This window comes from Choloepus didactylus, chromosome 12, assembly GCF_015220235.1.
Source record: "Choloepus didactylus isolate mChoDid1 chromosome 12, mChoDid1.pri, whole genome shotgun sequence".
In the NCBI taxonomy this organism is placed as follows: Eukaryota; Metazoa; Chordata; class Mammalia; order Pilosa; family Megalonychidae; genus Choloepus; species Choloepus didactylus.
In genome coordinates, this window is record NC_051318.1 from 42,952,951 (window position 1) to 42,975,429 (window position 22,479).

The 22,479-nt window shown below is 37.1% G+C and overlaps 2 protein-coding genes across 3 annotated transcripts in view; one reads left to right on the plus strand and one right to left on the minus strand.

Moving 5' to 3' along the window:
* The window catches only part of GPC6 (glypican 6), a 1,192,747-nt gene that overhangs the window by 526,337 nt on the left and 643,931 nt on the right, over positions 1–22,479 (minus strand). The window lies entirely within an intron of this gene.
* Positions 9,423–9,662, plus strand: LOC119506698 (small integral membrane protein 10-like protein 1). The gene has a single exon (XM_037799721.1). It carries the CDS (start codon positions 9,423–9,425, stop codon positions 9,627–9,629), a length of 207 nt encoding a protein of 68 aa, XP_037655649.1. The 3' UTR covers positions 9,630–9,662.

The following is a 22,479-nucleotide window of genomic DNA, read 5'->3' on the forward strand; positions in this document are numbered from 1 at the left end:
TATTAATATTATTTTCTTTGGGGTTCTCCACTTCTTATTGTCATGTTAAAAATGAAAATACAATTATATTTAGTGAGTCAAATGACTGTATATGAAGTAAATAAATTACAGATCATACATGGTATCCTAGTTGTGTTCATCATGTTTAAAAAATATGATTACATAATTTTAAACATGTTTATTAGTGGTCTCTGATGACTAAACACAAAATCCAGTGCCTATATAGTTATATGATGTTTGGGCTCTTCCCCTTTGGAAACATGCATTCTTGTCATTCTTGAATTAACAAGAAAGGGGAAGAATGTACCGTTCCCATATGAACAAATCCCATAGGCAATTAACAGAATATTATTCAGTGGTTTGAAAACCTTGCACATAGTAGGTCCTGCTAAAAATATGTATCCCCATATATATATACACACACACACACACATATATATATATACATATAGCAAAACAAATATAATTTTAAATTGCTTATATAATTTTTGCTTTCTCAAGTAACGTAACAGAGCGACCAGAATTGACGTTTTTGGATCAAATTTCCAAAATTCTAAATTATATTTGTGAAATAATATTGGGATTAAAAATAAGAAAAAGAAGAAAAATATCACTGACTAGGGACACTCAAATGGCAGTATATGAATATCAAACTAATCTCTAAAAGTAAACACTCGCCTGTCAGTCAATGTTAAAAGGGTCTAGAAATCATGGAATGAAGGAGAAAGCTCAGTTTTAATTTTAATGGGTAGTCTATTTCACTGTATTTCTGCTAGCCATCATACAGAACAAGAGGTAAAAGAATAGAATCTATTCAATGCATCAATATGGAAAAACTTTTCAAGGTCAAAATAATTTTTTTTTACCTTAAGTCTGATACTTCCCAAATGACTTTAATGCTGTAAGACTTAACCAGGTGTGAAATAGTCATCAGATCCCCACTGTTGTGGGCCACTCAGCGTGTTCTCTCTAGTAATAACCAAACCTAGGTACTTCTGCTCATGCCAGCACTGCTTTTATTAGCTCTTTCTAATTTCTTGTGAGATTTTTGTGTCTTTTCCACAACAGGATTGTTGCCATTCCAGTGAATCTCCCGATGATTCTAACCACACTCTTTGAAGTCCAAAACATGACCACATTCTAAAACCCAGGGCAACTGTTAGAATAATATGCATTGATGCTGAGAGTTGTGACTGTTTTTGCCAATTTAAAGCCCTGACACTTAGGCAAAGCCATGATTTTCATTTCAGTTAAATTCAGTTTTCTTATGCATTCTGTGAGAATGTGTTGTGTATCTATTTCAATAACATTTTGATTAAAGTGATGCACAGAAGATATCTACATGTTCTCATAAATGGAAAAAAAATTAAACAGTGGTTATCTATGGTTTTTCATCACTAAAATCCAACCGACTTGTGAATACATCATCCAGCTGTATCACTGGCAAAATCTTGTCTCTCCTTATACACACAGTTGAGTCACTTTTTCTTCCATTTTACTTACTGTCACCTTTCTATTTTTTCCCAACTAGTCTAATTAAACATTTCTGTGTTTTTTACATGTCCATAAAAAAACAAGAAAGTGATTCACAATGTGTTGTTAATATTAGAATGCCATTGCAATCCCAATTCCAATGTAAAAAACTAGTCTTAACCATTTAAGATAGTTCCAAACCATTTTAACCATTCTAAACATTTCTGCCCTTATTCTAATTTTGCCCCAACTATGGCATTGACAAATATTTTTTGAACGTCAGATGACTGTTGTTTAGAGCCACTTTTGTAAACAACATAACTTGGCTCTCTGTGAATAATTATATAAATTCATTACTAGCCAATCATTTATTCAGTCAACAGTTTTACTAACAAAACAGTAAACATTTTAATGGATATTTATAACATAAAATACATGTGAATAATTATAAAGCATGGGCTAAAACTGAATTGAAACATTACATATGAAATCTGTAACAAAAGAAGCTCTTTCTCAGCTTAAAATACTTGTCCATGCCTAAATACTTGGCAGATGGCAGATGTTTGTGGTGTAAGAAGAGGTGGAACTAAATTACTATAGGTGATAAGAGCATCATTTTCAGTGGTGATCATTAGAAAAAATTTTGAGGTAGAAACATCATCTCGGCTGGACCCTAAGGGTTTGTGAAGACAAATGTTTCCTCCTCTTTTCCCAATGAACATATGTTCTTAAATTCTATCATAGTGGTTGTCATATTATATTTTAACTTATTGCTTTACATGTCTATCTCCTCTTCTAGACTAGAACATAGGTTTCTCAAGATTGTTGCCGATGTCTCTTTAAATCTTTGCATCTTTACAGCATATTCAGTTCTTCAAAATTTAGATGATTGTGCCAGTAATATATTAGTAAATAATCTTGGATCATTATCTTTATAAGCTCTTGTTCTGCAAAGAAAAGGATTGTAATGTAGTTTTTAACTTTACTAAGGATTTCACATGCAAGTAGGTGCATTCCTTCAGGATTTTTAGAAATTTATTTTTTCTTCCCAAGAAAAAAAAACTATAATCTTATACCTTATTTAAAAGTGATCACTATAGTAACAGCTCTCTTAAAATTTTCACTCTGAGGGAAGTTACTGAAATTTCATTTACTGTGTGGAAAGTAAATGCATGTGGAAAGATGTTTATTTAAAATATCCATACACATATACCCCTAAAGTTATGCAACTTTAGTATTAAATGCTAATTCAACTCAAACAGTACCTTCCATAGGGTGACCTGAAGCAATCTATTAGTAAAGAATACATTCTGCATATTTGGGTTAAAGTGTGGATGTTAAACTTTATATAAGAGCTTATGAGAATGTTGAGTTTTGGGGGAAAATTCTGGAGCATTTTGCTACCCACTACGCTTTGTCATTCATCCACATCTTCTAACATACCACCTGGTTCAGTTGTTTGGGTCTTCAAGGAATTTAGAGGTAGGAGAGGGGTGTGGGTTATTGAGTGCCTACTCTGTACCAGGCTAAATGCTAGATACTGGACACTGAGAGATTAAAAAGTCCTTGAAGAGCCTATAGCCTAATGAGGAAAACAGATAGATAAAAAGACAATTACACCACAGCCCATTAACCATGTTCTCAGAGTGTAAACTGATAGAGACATGCTGCAGGGCAATTTGGCAATGTAAGAGCTGCAAAAACTTGCATACTCTTTGATCCAGCAAGTCTCCTTCTAGACATCCAGTCATTTATTTCTGGGTGCTTGGTTTCTTCTCTGTGCTTGTCCTACACTTTTACTTTGATCATGCATTATTTTTGCTATCAGATAAAATGTTCAGTATATGTTATTTAAAAAAATACAACCTATAAATTTCTATGTTAAAACTATGAATAAAATACGGTAGAAATAACAGAGAAAGAAAGATAATCACCCCCAAGTCATTCTCTTGGGCAGTTTGAACACACTGTGATAATAACTAAAGCTTCACTGACAACGCTCCCTTGCCTAGAATAGAAATTTTTCTTCCCATATTCATTGATATAGAAAATATATATTGGCAAAAAACTACTCTGAATTCAAGAACACTTTAGAGTGAGAGAACATTTGCACTAGCAAACACACACATTAAAGGAAAAATATATCCATGTTGTTTTGATAATAGTTTATGTTTGATAAATGAATATTTGGTAATACCTCCACAGACCACCAGGAGTCTGGAGCCCATAAGGTAAAAGCCACAGGTTTTCATACACATCTTGAAAAATCTAGCTTGAATAATGAGATATTAGAAGGGTGGGAGAAAGGGCGGTCCAGACAAAGAGAAGAAAATGACATAGAATTGTAAAACAAAGTGTCATGTGTGGCACCTGGGATGTGCAGCTTGGATGGACAGGACCAGAAGGATGGGAGATAGGTTGTAGTAAGACTGGGATTCTTACAAGATTCCTTGGGGAGTTCACATTTTATTAAAGGAAGTGGGCTACAAAAGAAAATATGGGAGCTTCAAGGCATGGGAAGGAAAATTCTCTAGCAACAAAAGAGATAAAAGGTGTAAGGGGCATTTTTATAGAGGTTTGCTAACTCTTAGGATGTCTGGGAAAAAAAAAAAAATTCCAGAATGAATTTCCACTCCTAACTCATGGTCCTGGTTTTATGGTATTTTACTATAGGTGGCCAGGGACAGCTGGTTTATATGCCAACTTAGACAAACACTGAGTTGAGTTGAAGACTGAACAGAGCTTTTAATACCATCTTTAAGCCAACTTAGACTTTTGGCCCTAGAGTTATCTGATTGATGCCATTTAAAATTGTATTCATTAGCTTCCAGTATAATTTACATGGTACCAACATGCCTGCAGCATGTGTTAAGAAGTAGGACAAAGATGCTATTCTTTAAATCCCATAAATATAAAAGCCATAAAATTCTTTGTCTATTATTAACTGTGAACACCCAACATTCCAAGGAATAATTACGTTTAAATTGCTTTTAAGACCCTGGCAATGACCTAGAATAAAACCAAGACATCAAAAATCCAAAGGGAAAGAGAGACTATCAGAAGAGAGAAAACACTTTCTTCAGTTGAGGCAAAACTTGGCTCAAATTTATAAAAGAACTGAAAATATAATTCCACTAACTGTGTATTCATTCACTTGAAAATACATACTGAAACAAAAATCCATACTTGAGAGTCTATGATGGGGGGGTTCTATATACATATGCATAAAAGGCATATTTACTAAGATTTCCAGACTCTGGCCTAGAGTAGACATCAACTATTTATTGAATGAATGCATTGATATAATAACAAAAGTTTGCTTTTCTTAGTCAGGTACCCACTGTTCCTCAAGACACAGAGGTCCCTTAGACAACCCTGGCTGACTGAAGCTGTGTCCTGGTCCTCTCATTGTAGATTTGAGCTGCTCCAGTGCCTTGTGTGGTACCCCGAGCAAGTCTTGCTCTCTAGTGAACCACACACCAATCACAGTCACATTGTATTGACCTTGAAGGTAGGGAAAATGAACTTTGTATCACGAGTAGATTAAGTTCAAAGGATTCTTCCAGGACTCCCAAGGCAGTGGCTGATAAGCAAAGAGCAGCAAAATAGGATGAAAAGGATAGTGGACTTGCTCCACCCAAAACTGACAGGTTGATAATTTGTGGTTAGTTAGCTTTGACTTTTGATAATGTGGACCTCCTTTATCTTCTTGAAATTCCTTCCTCCTTATTCTCTAAATATATGTGTCATTTTTGTTTTTTGTGTGGGTTTTTGTTCCCCTCATTTTTTTTTTTTTTTTTTTCTGGATACTCAAGTGGCTCCCAATTCGAGGAAACTTTTATTACTTTTCTGATCTGGACCTGCTTCCCTGTTTCTTCTTCCACTTCTTTGATCATGCTTCTTATTTTTCCTAACTAACCTTGTTCCTCTTCTCTTCTCACTCTCTGCAAACTCATTCATCCCTAAAGTTCTTACAATCACCCTCTTTCATTAAGACGAATGTAAGATGATTCTTTCCTGCATCAACACTCTTCCAAAGCTAAGCTCTCACATTTCTATCTGCCTCCTGGATAACTTAAAGCTCATGTCTAATGAAACCAATTCTACAGTGTTCCCTCTGATACCAGCTCCACCTTCTGACTTTTGTATTTGTTAACTGCACTCATTTATTAGTGCTACCAGAGTTTCTCAAGTCACACAGTCATTTTTGAGTAATGCCACCTTTGGGAGCCCCTGGCCCCCAAGTGTCTTGAAAACTGTACACAGCAGTTTGCTTGTCCTAGGACTGTTAAGGTTTGACCTATTCTCCTTGTAATATCAGGTGCTAACTGTAATCTATAACCGAAACTACCTCCTCCTCCCTGAGTCTTCCTGAGATACTGTTATCTCTATAATCCTCCCCTCCTCCCTGTTGATTACAATCAATCCCTCCCTAAGTTGCAGGACCCAGCTCCCCGCCTTGGAATGTTGAGCCCTTATACCCATTGGAATGTTGAGCCATTGGAATGTTGAGCCCTTATAACCAGCTTATTCAGCACCCCAAAAGTGCGGACTATTTCCATGTTGTGCTCTGAACACACCGCCATTCAGAGCAGCTCCTGAATCCATTCAGAGAAGCTCCTGATTTCAGGGCAATGTGACTTGACTTCCCCACTCTATATGTAACCCTATAATAAAAATTCATGTCTCAGAATGTGTCCGGTGCTTTCTTTAGTCCTTTTGCTACAAAAGCCCTCTTGGGCCATGGCACCATCCCACATGCTATCACAGAAGACAAAATAAAAGACAGGTAGTTATCTCCTTCAGCTATCACAAACCCTAAATTTATAACTCTTCTAACAAGTAAAATTAGAATTTCCAGTGATTACACTTTATCTTTGTGCTGCTTATTTACTACTGAGCATTAATGACAAACTTGAAGTAACTAAGGGACTGGATTCCTTAACAGGGATTTCAGGGATTTGTGACTCTATCACTTAGTAAGTTGTCAAGTTAAAAGAAATAATACAGTAGTTTGTATAAACTTTATACATTTTTTGAAATAGGAATTTAAAAGCTGAATACATATGAAAATTATGTAAGATTATTCTTCATTGTATGTGTGTGTTAGATTTTGTCATAAAATATGTTTTTAAGTGTCTAAAATTTGAAAAGGGATAACTAAAAAATATTGTTGTAGTGAATTTCTAAAAAATACACCCAAAATACGTCAATAACAATTTATATTCCAGATGATGTGCCTCCCCAATGTGCTCTAGTTCCTGAAAGTTCATTTATTATAGAGTTTACCAGAGAGCATCATAAGATTTTAGCCCCAAATAGGCATTATTCATCTATATTAGTAAAATAAATTATTTTTCATGTTTGCTGTTTAATATATCAATCAGTAATTTAAACTGAAGTTTAAGTTATAATAATATATAATCTATAGTTGTTTTATTTTACTCCCATTGTATGTTTTGAATGCCTATGGAAGAAAATTTAAGCAGTATTAGTTATATTCCCTTCAGAAAGATACACGCATTCCTACAATTTGGTATGTTGAATAGGGGATGATGTTACCTTCGCACTAAGTACAAAAGTACATGGCAGTACCAGTAGTTTAGACACCTTTGGAAATAAACTCCAATAGAGAGGAATTATCTTTCAGTGCTGGGGGTTTAAGATGAATATCAAATGATTCTTTTCTGCATCAACACTCAACACTCTCCCAAAGCTAAGCACCTAGATAACACATCCAGAAAAGATGAACATGCAAAAAGGTGGGGCAATATTAAATAAGAGTTATTCATATTCATACTTAGGGTGAGAACAAAGATTTTGCCAATTTTGACTGAATCTCCCAAAAGTAAAAATGAAAAAAAAAAAACCATTTTTTTCCTTACGTAATTCTAGAGGAAAGGATTTCTTTTCTTTTGAGACACAAATGCAAACGCATTGGCTGGATTAAAATGAAAGAGATGTTTTGAATTACCTTTGAGCAACAATTAGATGTTAACAGCAATGTAAGGCTATTAAGAAGCCATTAGATGGGAAAGAAGTTAAGAGAAAGGTCTGAACCCACTCCGACCCAAGTATTTTTAGGCAACAAATAGGTGTTATTGAGTGGGTTTTATGACCACAGTCATGTGTACCCCCACACCCGCCCCAGAACAATCATACCATAGCACAGCGATGAGGGTGCTTGCCATAAAGAAGCCAACTTTAAATGTTACTTTCCATTAGACTATTTTCTCTAGCTTTGTTATTTAATCTGAGATGAATAGTATGACTTGATTTACAGTTGCTTAAGATAAAATTAGGCTTTTTTCCAGGTACATAAATCATTTGCAGTCATTTTTCTGCAAATCTCCTAAAAACTAAGAATATAATTAATCCCTGATTCCTCAGTTTTAAGCAATGCACAAAAAGTCCAATTAGACACATTTTTCAGAAACTTAGAACTATCACACCTTTTCACACAGTGATTCTTATTCATTCCAGCTGACACAAGCCGCCTGTTTGAATTCTGAGGTCCAAGCAAGCAGCATTTCCATGCTGAGTCTTGTCTCTAGAAGACCCACCGCCGGTCAGCGCTGGCCTGTACCTCAATACTGCAGACTAGCTTTGGTACTTAAAATCATTTTAATTAACTGCCTGAGTCTCTTTGAAAGAAGTTATTAATTTTGACACTCTCTTTCCTCATGAGATCCATTTAATTCTTCCATTGAGTCCCTCCTTAGGGGAGCAACACGTTCTCTTTTCCCTTCCTTGTCTCTCTCTCTAGGGCTGTCTTTTCTCTGGGTTCCCCAAATGATTTAAGGCAGATGATCACCTTAAATCTCTCAAAGGCCATTTGAATCATTTGTTGGGCACTTGCCAGGTGTTGCATACTGCTCTCTCCATATCATCTTATGCATGTTTACTAAAAGACCACGCATGCAGTGCCCTTCCCTCAGGACAAATACACAGTAGGGAGCAGGAAAGACTGGTCTCAGTGCCTGGGATAAATGGTAACTAAAGAAGGCAGGTTGGCAGAGATGACTGATTATAGTCATTTATACACCTGTGGGCTATTTGAATTGATCCAATGATGTGTTGCATTTATAGCTAAAACAAGATAAAAAATTTTTAAAAAGTTATTTAGGTGATTGTGGTGGTTATGGTGATTGAACCTATTCACAACTGCTAAGTGCACACTTCTGTTGATATTCTTATGAGAAGAGTCGTCTGATCAGAGCTTTAATTTGGGATGGAAAAGGTAGAATTGTTGAAAAGAGAAAAAAAGAGGAAAGTCAATGGCAAATGAGATGTAGACATTTTATGTAGAGGAATCTTGGAAGACAAAATGGAAATTGAGGCCTAGTATGTAAATACTCTTTTGAGACACTTCTATAGGCTACTTTATACACTTGAGAATCAGTGATGAGACAGATGTAAATCTCTGCCTTTCTGAATTTTAAAATCCAGTGTAGTGTTTGAGTTTATGTGTGAAGTAACACACATAAAATAAACAATTAGAGTGATTTTAGGTAAACCCTAAAGTCAAAATAATACTATAGAATGTGATTGTGTGTCTAGGAGTAGCTGTGATGATCTGGGAATGCCAGGGATTTGGGAATCTGGAGGAAGGGATGGGAGATCATTCCAGGCTGGAAGAAAAACAAGTGCAAAAGCCTGTATCAAGAAAAAGTCTGGTGTGTTTAAGGGACCTGAAGAAGTTCAGTCTAGACAGAAAGGAAAAGTCATAGCTGGTGAGGTTGGAAAGTCAAGTAGGATTAAATTACATTGTAGGCCTGGTAAGAAGTATGGATTTATTTCTGTTTGCAATGACAAGCCCTGGGATAGAATGGCATGATCTGATACAAACTTTAAAATCTGGCTGTTAAATAATAAATTGCAAAGAGCAAAAAGGAACTGGTGTCGGCGAACCCGCCTCCAGAAGCTGGGCGGGTGTCAACGCCGAGTCCATGATCACTGAGGCGGCTTCCTCCGCCTTGGTCGTCAGGGCCTCAGGCCTGACCGCGGCCTCTGGCTCCTACCAAGTCTTCTGCAAGGGACTCTCCCGCACTCTGCTTGCCTTCTTCGACTTGGCCTGGCAGCTGCGCATGAACTTCCCATACTTCTACGTCGCGGGCTCCGTGATCCTCAACATCCGCTTGCAGGTACACTTTTAGAGCCCTGATTAAATTGCAGGCGTGATGGCGGACCCACCCAAGGCCTCACAGCTAACTGGAACTACTCCCAGTTACCCCCGGGAAGCCCTGTGGTCTCGCGATACTCCCAGGCGGCTTTGCTCTCCTGATGGTTGCGGATTGCTTGCTGGGAGGAGAAAGGAGTTATGCGATTCCGGAAGAAGAGAATTTAAATTAAGACCCACGGAAATATTTAAGAAGACGAGCAACCTTAAAATAGAAACAGGAGAAATTTAAGGATGTGACAAAGGGCAGAGGATGCATTATAAAAACGGAAGGCTGCTAAACTTTTTAGAAAAAAATTTTTTATGTGTGCAAGAAACTCATGGTCCAAACCATAAGGAAACCAGTACACTTCAGGAATTTTGGATTGTTTTGTAAGTAATACAGTGAATGAGGAAGAAGAGGAAGAGATTAAGGATACGATGTGGTAGCATTACATTTCTTCATCCCACAAGAGTAAATATCAACAATCAAACTTCAGGTGAAAAACAAACCTGTACCGGAGAGGCATTCTCCAAATACCAAGCAAAGTAAAATGCTGCGGGATATCTAACAATGGTGGTACTGCAAGAAAGTGAACTCTATTTCATTGTCCCTATGAATAAGGTTGTTTCAAGGACTATGTCAAGACCTTGGAACCTGAGAGAAGGGCATGCAGTCATAGTACAAAGTTTGGCTGTTCAGTGAATCATATTTAATCATAATAATGTAAGTGCTGTTTATGTTTTTATCTTTTAAGGGACTACTTAATTATGGTTACAAAGTAGAATGCAAATGTTATCAGCTTGATAATGTAAAAGGTTAGGGTTTGCAAGTGGAGATATTAATGGGGGAGGAGAAAGTAAATGGAATGATAGTGGCCTCCTTATGAAGTGGGAAGTTAAGAGGTACTGTTTGTTGTTGAAGGAAGACATGTTATATTACTTAAACGGTAGCCACAAAGTCTAAAGTGGTATATAGCTTTATTAAAGAGAGAGGAGGGTAGGAGAAAATAGCATGAAATCAACGGAAATGCCTAAAGATGGAGAGTTCAGTTGGGATGTCTCAAAAAGAAAAGTTGTTAATAGTACTTCATGCATTTGAATGTACAAATAGATTTTTAGTTTTCAAAGAGTTCCGAGGTTACTTAATTATGTGTAGATTTAAAACATGAAGAAAACAAAACTGAGATGATTGTGAACTCCAGAAGTTAAAAGTTGTTAATGAACAACACTGCAGACCTCAACTGTGGATAAAACTAGTCATATAAAATTGGCCATTATTTTGTAAACACTGAATATTGATTTAACAAGAAATGATTATATAACATTGGGGAAAAGGAGAGGGGGTTACATTATTTTGTAAACACTGAATATTGATTTAACAAGAAATGATTATATAACATTGGGGGAAAAGGAGAGGGGTGAGGTGTATATGTAATTAGGGAGAGTCAATCAAAACCTAATATAAAAAACCATCCAGAAAAGGACTATAGACATGGTATTTAGAAAAATGGAGGTAACTACAATAAGAAATAGCCAAGATAAATGTGGTTGTCTTTGGAGAAAGGAAATCAGAGGTAGACAGAAAAAGCAGAGCAAAGCTGTATTTCACTACCAGTCTAATGGTATTGTTTGATTTTTTTTTAACTACTTATATGTATTTCTTTGAGTAAAGTTAATTTAAATAAATTTCGTTTTTTAAAATTCCCCAGATGATTAAAAGTATACACTACTGGTTAAGATCCACCTAAAAGTAGAATGGGATTGAAGTTTTAAATCAGGCAGTTCTCTGTTAAAATACAAACTAGTTTCCTGGCCTTAAGTAAGTCTATTTATCCACCTAATCTTTGGTTTCTTAAACTGTTAAATGAGAGTAAAAATACCCACCTTGAAAGGTCAGTTTGAGATTTATAAATGTCTGTCTTAGTGCTGGATATATACACATAAGCATTATATGTTGTAACAGAATATAACATTAAGATGTGAATAAAACTTAAAACAGACATAAAAAAAAAAAAAAAAAAAAGGAACTGGTGGAACCAGTGGAGAGGCTATGGTAGAATCCAGGCAAGATATGGTGGCTTAGGTTAGGGTGAAACAGTGGAGATGGTGAGAAGTGTTTACGTTGGGGATAGACTTTGAAGGTAGAGCTAATAAGAATTCTTAATGGATTGAATGTGAACAATGAAAGAAAGAGAGGAATCTAGGATGCCTTTTGTATGACAACTTCAAACCTGAAATAGTGACAACTGAGGCAGGGACTGGTTTGAGGAAGGGAAGAATCAGAGAGGGTTTGAGAGTCCGGCCTGTACATAAAGGCTCTCTTTTCAGGTACAGATGCTCTATTCATTAGCTGAATGCAATACTGGCAAAGATTCTTCCCTCTGAAGCTCCAGATCAGGGTTTCTCAACTTGGACACTGTTGACATATTGGGCTGGATAATTCTCTGTGGTGGGGGGCTGTCTTGAAGCAGTATCCCTGGCCCCTACCCATTAGATGCACCCAATCAGTCGTAACAACCAGAAATGTCTTCAGACATTGCCAGATGTCCTCTTGGGAACAAGAGTCCCCGGTGAACAAGAGCAGAACACCAGTCAGAAGATGCTACACCTCCAGTCCAAGGAAAAATATTTTTCTGAATGTGACAGAGAGTGGTTGTTAATCATCTCCTCCCTCCACCACCAGACGCCCCCCCAAAAGAAATTATATATATATATATATATATATATATATATATATATATATATGGCCGTGTTAAACAGAACTAAAGTGCTTTAGCTAAATTTAACTGCTACTATTTTAGAAATTGGAATAAGAAAGATGTTGATGATTTCAAGCTTCCTTGAAGAAAATCCTCTGGCCAATAGCAGTGGACCAGAGCAAACTTTCTCTCCAAAAAGATAATTATAACAAAATTCTACCCTCCCCCTCAAAACAAAAAACAGAAAAACAAAAATAAAGAAAAATGGAAATGTTTGATAAATGGCTGGATTTGCTTCTAAATTTGTTTTATTAGTGTCCCACATGAAGCTTCAATTTTGCAACTTTTATGGAATGCATGCCAGTGTTTAGGCTTTTCAGAATCAGTCGGGATTTTTAGCACCTATATTTTCAGATTTTGGAAAAAGCAACAAAAAAGTAACGTTCTAAAATGTAGCTACATAAATTTTCTTTACCTAAAAAAACCAACAAACTGTATATTTTGGGAACAAATAAAATAAATTTAGAGTGGTTGCTTTATAAGAATATATGTTACAGAATGTTCTTTTCTATAAACTTGCTTTTGTAAAGAAAAAAAGATCATTTGATTGGCTGTTCTATCTGAGTTTGAAACATACTAAGAAGCAATGAAAAATCCATTTAGGCATTTTTACCTACAAGTGGTTTCCACTGGTGAGTTTTAATTTCCAAATGGTATTTTGTTCTCACATACCTTCAGAACACCTTCCGGAATCATCAGGGTACTATTGAAATTTCTTCAATGACAAGTAATCTTTTTTGATATTTCAAAAAAGCTCTTTATGTAAATAATGTCAGAAATTTGAAAAATAACATTGAGTACTGTTGATTTAAAGATCATAAATTTGAATACATGAATTCATATAAATTAGCAATCAGTCTGAAAACCTGTTTTATTTATTTCTTTTCTTGCTTCTTATCTAGAAAAATAGGAAATACATTAATCAAAAAAATAAATGCAGTGAAAATGAGATGCAAAAATCATGTTCATTAATAGGCTTAGGATAACATTTCAAGTACATGAGTAAAATAAATAAATAAACTTTGGCTCTCCACTGCTAGCTAGATATGTATAATTTTCAAGGATTTTTATAGGATCATTGCTCTTGGAGGCAAAACACTTGAAAACAAAATCAATCACCATCTGTAAAGAAATGGTTCAATAAATTATGCACAAGGGGAATTTCCCCACATTTATTTGTCGGAATTTTCTTAAAATATTGTGAACAACAATATGCAAAGTGCAAAGAAAACCAATATAATATGTATGTGTTTGGTAAAGTAAACAATGTTACTTTCTCATGTATATGCAAATATATATTCAATGTATATTTGGATGTATATATAAATGAATACATACTTTTATATGGTTACACACACAGAAAAATACAGAAGGATACACACTAAGTGGTATATATAGGTTCCCCTCTTTTTCTGCCTCTGTTTTTTATTTTTTTTAATTTTTTAATAATTTTTTGAATGCAGTTTTATTGAGATATACTCACACACAATATAATCCACCCAAAGTATACAATCGATGTCACACAGTATCATATAGTTGTGCATTTATCACCACAATCAATTTTCAAACATTTTCATTACTCCAAAATAAAGAAATAAGTATGAAAATAAATAAAAAAGAATGCCCAAACCATCCCATACCCTTACCCCCCCCCCATTATTTATATATTTTTGTCATTATTTTATTACTTATCTACCATATACTGCTTTAAGGGAGGGTCAGTTACCAGGTTTTCACTATTGCATGGTTGCACGGTAAAAGGTATATAGTTATACAATTATCATCAAGAATCAAGTCTACTGTACTCAACTGATTCAGGTATTTCCTTCTGGCTATTCTAATACACTAGAAACTAAAAAGGAATATCTATATAATGCATAAGAATAACTTCCAGAATGACCTCTTGACTCTGAAATCTCTTAGCCACTGAAACTTTATTTTGTCTCATTTCTTTTCCCCCTTTTAGTCAAGATAGCATCTCAATCCCACGATGCCAGAGCCAGGTTCATCCCTGGGAGTCCTATACCTAACTGCCAGGGAGACTTACACCCCTTGGAGTCAGGTCCCATGTAGGGCGGAGGATATCCACTGCCATATTTTTGTCTTCCTGTTTTTCCTCACTCAAATTAATCCTCATTTTAAAAGTCAGAGAGTTTCCCAGTTTATTGCTCCAGTAACACTGACTTATAATAATGAGTATAAGTAAAACCAGTAGTTTCTAAGAGATAAATGTTATCAACTTGTAAACTGTACTTGAATTAAAAAGTGGATGTTATTGAAGATGTGGCATAGCACTTGACTTCCAATGACTTCTAATGTGCATTGATGACAGCCTTTGGGAATGGGGCCAAATGTGTCTGATACTGAAATTTACTCTATAGTGAAGCGTTATTGTGAAATTCTGGTGTCATGTTTAATCTGGCTTTACACAAAGACTGAGGAAAAAGATGGTTTACATAGATCAAATGTGTTATTTTATTGACAACCGATTATTATCCTTTATAAAGTCATCATAGTTTAATAAACTAGAACTGTGATATTTTGATCTGTTTATTTCCTTAAAGTATGATTAATATGCTGAGTTCAAAGCAAAGGGCTTTGCAAACAATATCTTCTTTAATCCTCCTAACACTCCCTGGAGATAGGTGCTAGTAATCCCACTGGATAGTTGAAAAACCTGGAGCTCTGGGCATTTAAGTAACTTGCCGAAGGTCAGACAACCAGCCAGTGGCAGAATCAGAATTCAAAGAGAGTGCAAATTTGGAGATTCTCTGCTGTCCAGCTTGAGCCCTCTGTTACACCTTGTGCCTCCCACAAATCTCTGCCTCCTCCCCCTTTTAGAGACATTTTGTGCAGCTGCCAAGATGATTAGTGTTGTCAGACTAGCTTCACAGTTTTGATGAAGAATTTTAATTGTCTTGCTCTCACTTAGAAATAAATGGACAACTGAAATAAAGGGGAAAAATGCCAAAATGGCCATTCAATTGAAGTCACTAAACAGACTCATAAAAAATACCCATGGTAGTCCAACTTTTGTTTTTTCCCTCATAAATAGAGTGTTAATACCTCATTAAAATGAAACTAATATATCTGTAGTTAAGCTTTAACAGCTTTATCTGTAGTTAACCCTGGGGGTTTGAAAATGTAGCTGCAAAATTAACATAAAAAGGTGGAGCCTAATTCTTCTCCTCTTGAATGGGGTTGGCTACTATGGCCTGCTTCCCTTGCATAAAATGTGGCAGAGGTGTGCCTTCCAAAGCCATGTTAGAAAAGGCCATGAAGCTTCTGGCTCAGTCTCCGTCTTGGGACACTTACCCTTGGAACCCAGCCATCATGTTGAGGAAACTAGGCCACATGGAGGTCTTGGAGCCAAACAGACCCGAAGAGGGTTGTAGCCAGCTACCAGCATCAACCACCAGATGTGCTTGAATGAGCCACAGAGGATTCGAGCTCCCTGCCCTTGAGGTGAATGACAGTTGTCACTATGAGCCCTGCCCAAATTGCAGATACATGAGCAAAATGGCTATTGTTGTTTTAAGCTAGTAAGTTTGGGGCAGTTTGTTATGTAGCTATATATACCTGGGGGGAAAAACAACCATAATGTTTTATAATAAAAACTGAACAAATTTTTTCACCAGTATATTTATGTAGAAAATATATTAGTACAAGTAGGGTGTTCTAGTTCGCTAATGCTGCAGAATGCAAAACACCAGAGATGGACTGGCTTTTATAAAAAGGGGGTTTATTTGGTTATACAGTTACAGTCTTAAGGCCATAAAGTGTCCAAGGTAACACATCAGTAATCAAGTACATTCACTGGAGGATGGCAAATGGCCTCCGGAAAACCTCTGTTAGCTGGGAAGGCACGTGGTTGGCGTCTGCTCCAAAGTTCTGGTTTCAAAATGGCTTTCTCCCAGGACATTCTCCTCTAGCAAGCTTGCTCTTCTTCAAAACGTCACTCACAGCTGCACTGAGTTTCATCTCTGAGTCAGCATGTTTATATGGCTTCACTGATCAAGGCCCACCCTGAATGGGTGGGGCCATGCCTCCATGGGAGTATCCCACCAGAGTCACCACCCACAGCTGGGTGGGGCACACTCCAAGCAAATCCAATCAGCACCAAAAGTCTGTCCCACAAGACTACATCAAAGATAACGGCGTTTGGGGTACAAAATGCACTCAAACCGGCACATAGGGCATAAGTCATTTGTTGTCTATTCACTAAATGATCAACACACAGGACCTCATGAATCCATACAACCTTAAAAAGAAAGTTGTCCCTGGTTATAGTCAAGACAACTGAAGTGAACTAGGGAATGTACAAAGAAGACTTCACCTTCATGGAAACAGCTATAAGAGGAAGGAAGGATGAAGAGAAAATGAAGATAGTGGTGGCCAAGAATCCTAAAATGTAAGCATGTTTCAGTTGGGAGGCAGTTAGGGGCCCAAATTCTGGCTCTGCAAACTATTCTTTGTGATCTTGAGAAACACTGTGTAAGTGACTTCCCTGAGGTCACACGGAAAGACTCAGCTGAGATCTAAACTGCTACTTCCTGCAGCAGGCTACCAGGTTCCTTCCACTATAATTGTCCCTTTTTAAAAATAGTCCCTTATAGATCTAAGATGGTGGCATAGAGAGGAGTGTAAGCTAAGTAGTCTCCCTGGAACAACTGAAAGAAACCCAGAAACAACTAGTAAATAATCCGGAATAACTGCGGGGGGACAAACGTGACTGTCCACCCATCATACACCAACCTGAATTGGGAGGAATGCCCGAGATCACAGCATAAAATCTGTAAGTAAAAACTGCAGATCCAAATCAGGAGCCCCATCCCCCACAGCCTGAGCTGCAAAGCCTCATAGTGCCAGAGAGAAGCTCTCTCCCAGCAAGCGAATATAGCTCAACTGAGCTCCAACTGGGGTTTTAATTAGTGAGTGTGAACTGCTCACTACAAGGTACGAATCCCCAACAAGCAGACAGAGGCTTTGGGTGATGACTGACCTTGGAGAGCTGGAGGGTCACCTTGGACTAGATCTGAAGGGGACTCTCTGTTCCTTTTTTGACTCAGTGGAGAAAGCCTCAGCCATTTTCAGTTCCCAGTTCCGTGACATAGACAAGGGTATAGCACAGGCAGAGAGAGACCACTGAAATGCTAATGACCTCCCCCTAGGGGTCTACCTCTCTAAGAGGAAAGGGGTGGGGCCCAGCTCTACTACCTGCCTTTCATTCAGAACTTGGGGAAAAAGAGCCACACCTCCTTACACCAGTCAAGAATTGTAGGCTAACAGGCACCACCTGCTGGGCAGAAAAGCACAGGGACTGGAGGCATCAGAGGGTGTACCAATTTTCTAAGACACACCCTCAGGGAAACCGGATACTGAATATTTCTTCTTCTGGGACCTTAGCCCATTCTGGTCTGGGGAGGCCTAATTGGGGTAACCAAGGAAACCATGCCTAGACAACAGAAAACTACAACCTACACCAAGAAAAAATGAGGTTATGGCCCGGTCAGGGGAACAAACTTGCACAACTGTGATGCAGGAATTGAAACAACTAATAACAAGTCAATTCAAAAAGTTTAGGGAAGATATGGTGAAAGAGCTGAACCATGTAATGAAAACACAGGACGTACATAAGGTAGAAATTATAAGTTCAAAAAACCAACTGGCAGAGTCTATGGTAATGAAAGGCACAACACAAGAGATGAAAGACACAATGGAAACATACAACAGCAGATCTCAAGAGGCAGAAGAAAACACTCAGGAACCGGAGAACAAGGCATCTGAAAGCCTACACATAAAAGAACAGATAGAGAAAAGAATGGGAAAATACGAGTCATTTTATATATATATAAATTCCCTTAAAACTAGATGTAGAGCCCTCTTGAGGGACTGGTGAAAAGGTGGAAACATTAAACTTACCCACCTGGGAAATTCCTGATATTCTCATAAGCATTGGGGACTACCAATTTAGTAGGCCAAGCCCTTGATCTTGGGGCTTGCCTTTATGAAACATATTCCTGCAAAGGAGAAGGTAAGTCTACTTATAATTATGCCTGAGTCACCACCAGAGAACTTCTTTTGTTGCTCAGATGTGGCCTCTCTCTCAAAGCCCACTTGGCAGGTAATTACTGCCCTCCCGCCTACGTGGGACATGACTCCCAGGAGTCTAAGTCTCCCTGGCATTGTGGGACATGAGTCCTGGGGATGACCCTGGTCCTGGCATCGTGGGATTGAGAAAGCCTTCTTGGACAAAAAGGGGGAAGAGAAATGAAACAGAATAGAGTTTCAGTGACTGAGAGATTTCAAATAGAGTTGAGAAGTCATTCTTATGCATTTTATAGATATCCCTTTTTAAATTTTAGTTATTGGAATAGCTAGAAGGAAATACCCAAAACTGTTGAACTATAATCCAGTAGCCTTGTTCTTGAAGATGACTGTATAACTATATAGCTCTTAAGGTATGATTGGGTAATTGTGAAAACCTTGCAACTGATGCTCCCTTCATCCAGTGTATGGACAGATGAGAAAGAAAACAAAGTAAACAAATAAATAAATAATAGGGGTGGATAAGGGGTATGGGATGTTTTGGGTGTTCTTTTATTTATTTTTATTCTTTTTTTTGGGGGGGGGGTAATGAAAATGTTCAAAAATTGATTGTGGATAGACAGAAGTTAGTTAGAGAAGGGGGAATGATTACCTAATATGTACAGACGTGTTAATGAGGTTGAACTTAACGGTATTGACGGGTGGCGACAGTTCATTAACAGGATTCTTAGTATCAGTGCCACACTGAAGGCAAACATGATTAAAAGGGAGTGTTTAAAGGCATGTATTCTACAGATTAGCAAATGTAAATAAGGGCTTGCACGACCTATTTCCAAGGTATCACACTGGTACAAAGAGTTAACAACAGAGTGGTATATGGGGAAAACTATCTGTTGCAGACTGTGGACTATATTTAATAGGCATACCTTACTAGTACCACACTAATACTAGGGATAAATCCTCACGGGCTGATAAGAGTTTTGGGTGTTTTGTGATATGATAAATGTTTAAAATTGAGACTGATGATGATTGTAGAACTAAGTGAAGATAATGTGAGACATTGATTGTTTATCTTGGTTGGAATATATGCTATGTGACATTAGGAACTCCACTCCCTTCACAAGGCAAGCCCTTGAACTTGAGGCTTGCTCTTGTGAAACTTATGGCTATACAGGGGAAGCTAAGCCCACCTATAATTATGCCTAAGAGTCAACCTCCAGAGAACCTCTTTTGTTACTCAGATGGGCCTTTCTCTCTCTAAACCTAACTCTGCAAATAAATTCATTACCCTTCCCCCTACGTGGGACATGACTCCCAGGGATGAGCCCAGCCCTGGCATCGAGGGATTGAGAATGTCTTCTTGACCAAAAGGGGGAAAAGAAAAGTAACAAAATTTAGGTTTCAGTGGCTAAAGATTTCAAATATTGTTGAGAGGCTGCCCTGGATGTTACTCTTATGCAAACTTCAGTTAGATATTCCAAATGGCAATAGAATGCCAAGCCCAAATCAAGAGTAGTCCTGAAAATCCTAAAGAATACCCAGGTCTCTATCTGAGATTCTTTAAGAGTTACATTCACTAAGTTTATTTTTTAGAAGCTTAAATCTTCCTGAATGTTCTTATGCCAGACAAGTCCTAAAACCTAGAGGCAACAGCCTCTTCAAGAACATCAACCAGATGCATCCCCCTTCCCCATAATGTCAAACCCCTTTTCAATATGAACAAGTTAGGGTGGTCACTGCCCAGATATCCCTGAAGATTGAGACAGTGATCAAATGAGTGAGAGGGGTAGCAACTGACAAGATAGGATTTAACAAAGGATTACCAATACTGAATTTAGTTTCTAGGGTATTAGAATAACTAGAAGGAAATAACTGAAATGGTTGTAGTATAACCCATAACACTCTGAAACTTGCTCTCTACTTGTTAAATTGTACTTTGAAAGTTATCACTTTTCTCTCTATATATGTTATATTTCACAATAAAAATTTTTTAAAAAAAGATTAATCTTGCAGGAAAAAATTGATTGTGGTAATGAATGCACAACTATATGATGATACTGTGAACCACTGATTGTACTCTGGATGATTATCTGTTATATGAATTTATCTCAATAATATTGCATTAAAAATAAAAAAAATATATGTTGAAAAAAGCTAGCTGTAGAAAACACCAAGCAAAATTGATTAATTTATATATCTCCTTTATTCCTATATTGTAGTGAAAAAAGTCTAAAACCGTATCACACATTGAGAACGTGCTGGGAGAGTGCAGCACTGAGTATGTGTGAAATACCCCTGGGTGAAGGAACATGCCAGGTGAATGACTGAGTGACCCTTCAAAATAGTTTCCATGTGAACTATTTAGATGCTGGAGGTTTCCATTAATGTACCTTAAGTGGCAGAGAAATCACAGAGATGTGAGAGTGAGGCACAAATTCTGAGGCGATTATAATACAATTTTAAGTGAACTCTTTAAGAAGCATTTGTATTGCTGAAATAACTGTTGACAATGGCACAAAGGAAAGAAGACATTTGATCTTTGTTCCGTGTTATATGATTGGCTCCTTATACTATTACGTTAGCAGGAGATTATATTTTTTATAACTCTCCTTTTTAGCAATGACAGCCTCGTACGGTGGCAGATAGATCCTCCCAGACAGGAGCCTACCCCCGTGGAGAAAACTGGATAGGTGAGTTGGTCTGTAAACACACACCACATCTCTGTGCACTATCTCCACTCCAACTGAGGAAAACGATTTTCTCAAATATTATCGGACTGGCAAATAAGCCAGTCAGCTTGCAAAGTGATTCCCACCTAAGGCTGTAAGGAGAAAAGGGCTGGAAGCTGACAGTATGCAGTTTTAAAAGGCTAATTGCTTTCAGTTGTTTAGTTTTATGTTGTATTAAAAGGAATTGAATTTTTTAAAGTACCCTGACCAAAAGTCAAAGCTTTAAATGTTGGATGAAGACTGTACTATATAAGTAATAAAATAATTTTCTGATGACTTCCTCCTCTCCCACCTGCCCAACAGTATCTGTGGGCTGTGAAATAGGGAATGGTCAGAAATATTTGCATTTCGTGTTTCTTTCATTGGCCAGGGAAGATATCGCACAGATATACTCAGAAGATTGTCCAGTGAGGATGAAATCCTACATCAATATACTACCTGCATAAAACCAACTTTATCTTAGTTTCTCTTTGGTTTGGTGTATGTGCTTGCATCTCAAATAATATTAATGGTATGTGAAATCCCCTTCAGCAAAGTCTTAGTGAGAAAAATGCCACTAGGTAGTAGCACATATTTGCCTGTCCTTTTTTTTTTTTTTTTACTTTTTTTTTCTATTTTTACTTTTTTTTTTTATAATTTAGTTTGATGGAGAATTAACCCAAGTTAATACTTTCCTTATGCCCACAAATACCCAATCAAAGTTAGGGTGCTGCTGGTTAAGAAAAAAAAATCCACTCTGAATTTCTGTACAAAAATACTTGTAAATTAAGCAATATTCTAAGTCAAATTATTAACTTAGTGGAAAAAATCATAGGAGATTCAGTTATGAAAGCAGAAAGTTTAAAATTGACAATATAAGCTATTGTGACAGAGCCTAAAACCAAACACACAGGTATGCCAGCTAACTTACTAAAAATAAAGGACAGAATGAGGTTCAGCAGAGAATGAAAGTTGGTGCATCAAGCTAATGTTCGTGTGTTTAGTAAGTGAGCACCATGGGGAAGAAGCATTGATGTCTAATCCAAAAATAAAGTCCCGAACTTTATTTCTGAAGTCTCCCTCAAATGTGGACATACTCTTCATTTGTACCTGGTCTTCAGAAAATCTATGGAAGCTTTGTTCAACTGTTTCCAAACTTGGCTCTGATTTCCATGTCTCTAATATGAGATGGGAGAGACATCAAAATATGTAATTTAATCTCTGTGGAACTTCTATTTCTCTTTTACAATCCTCCAGATCCTTAAAGGCTTTAGAGCTTGGTCCAACAACAAGGCTTGGATTACACTGCAGCTCATTTGAAGAAAAGTGT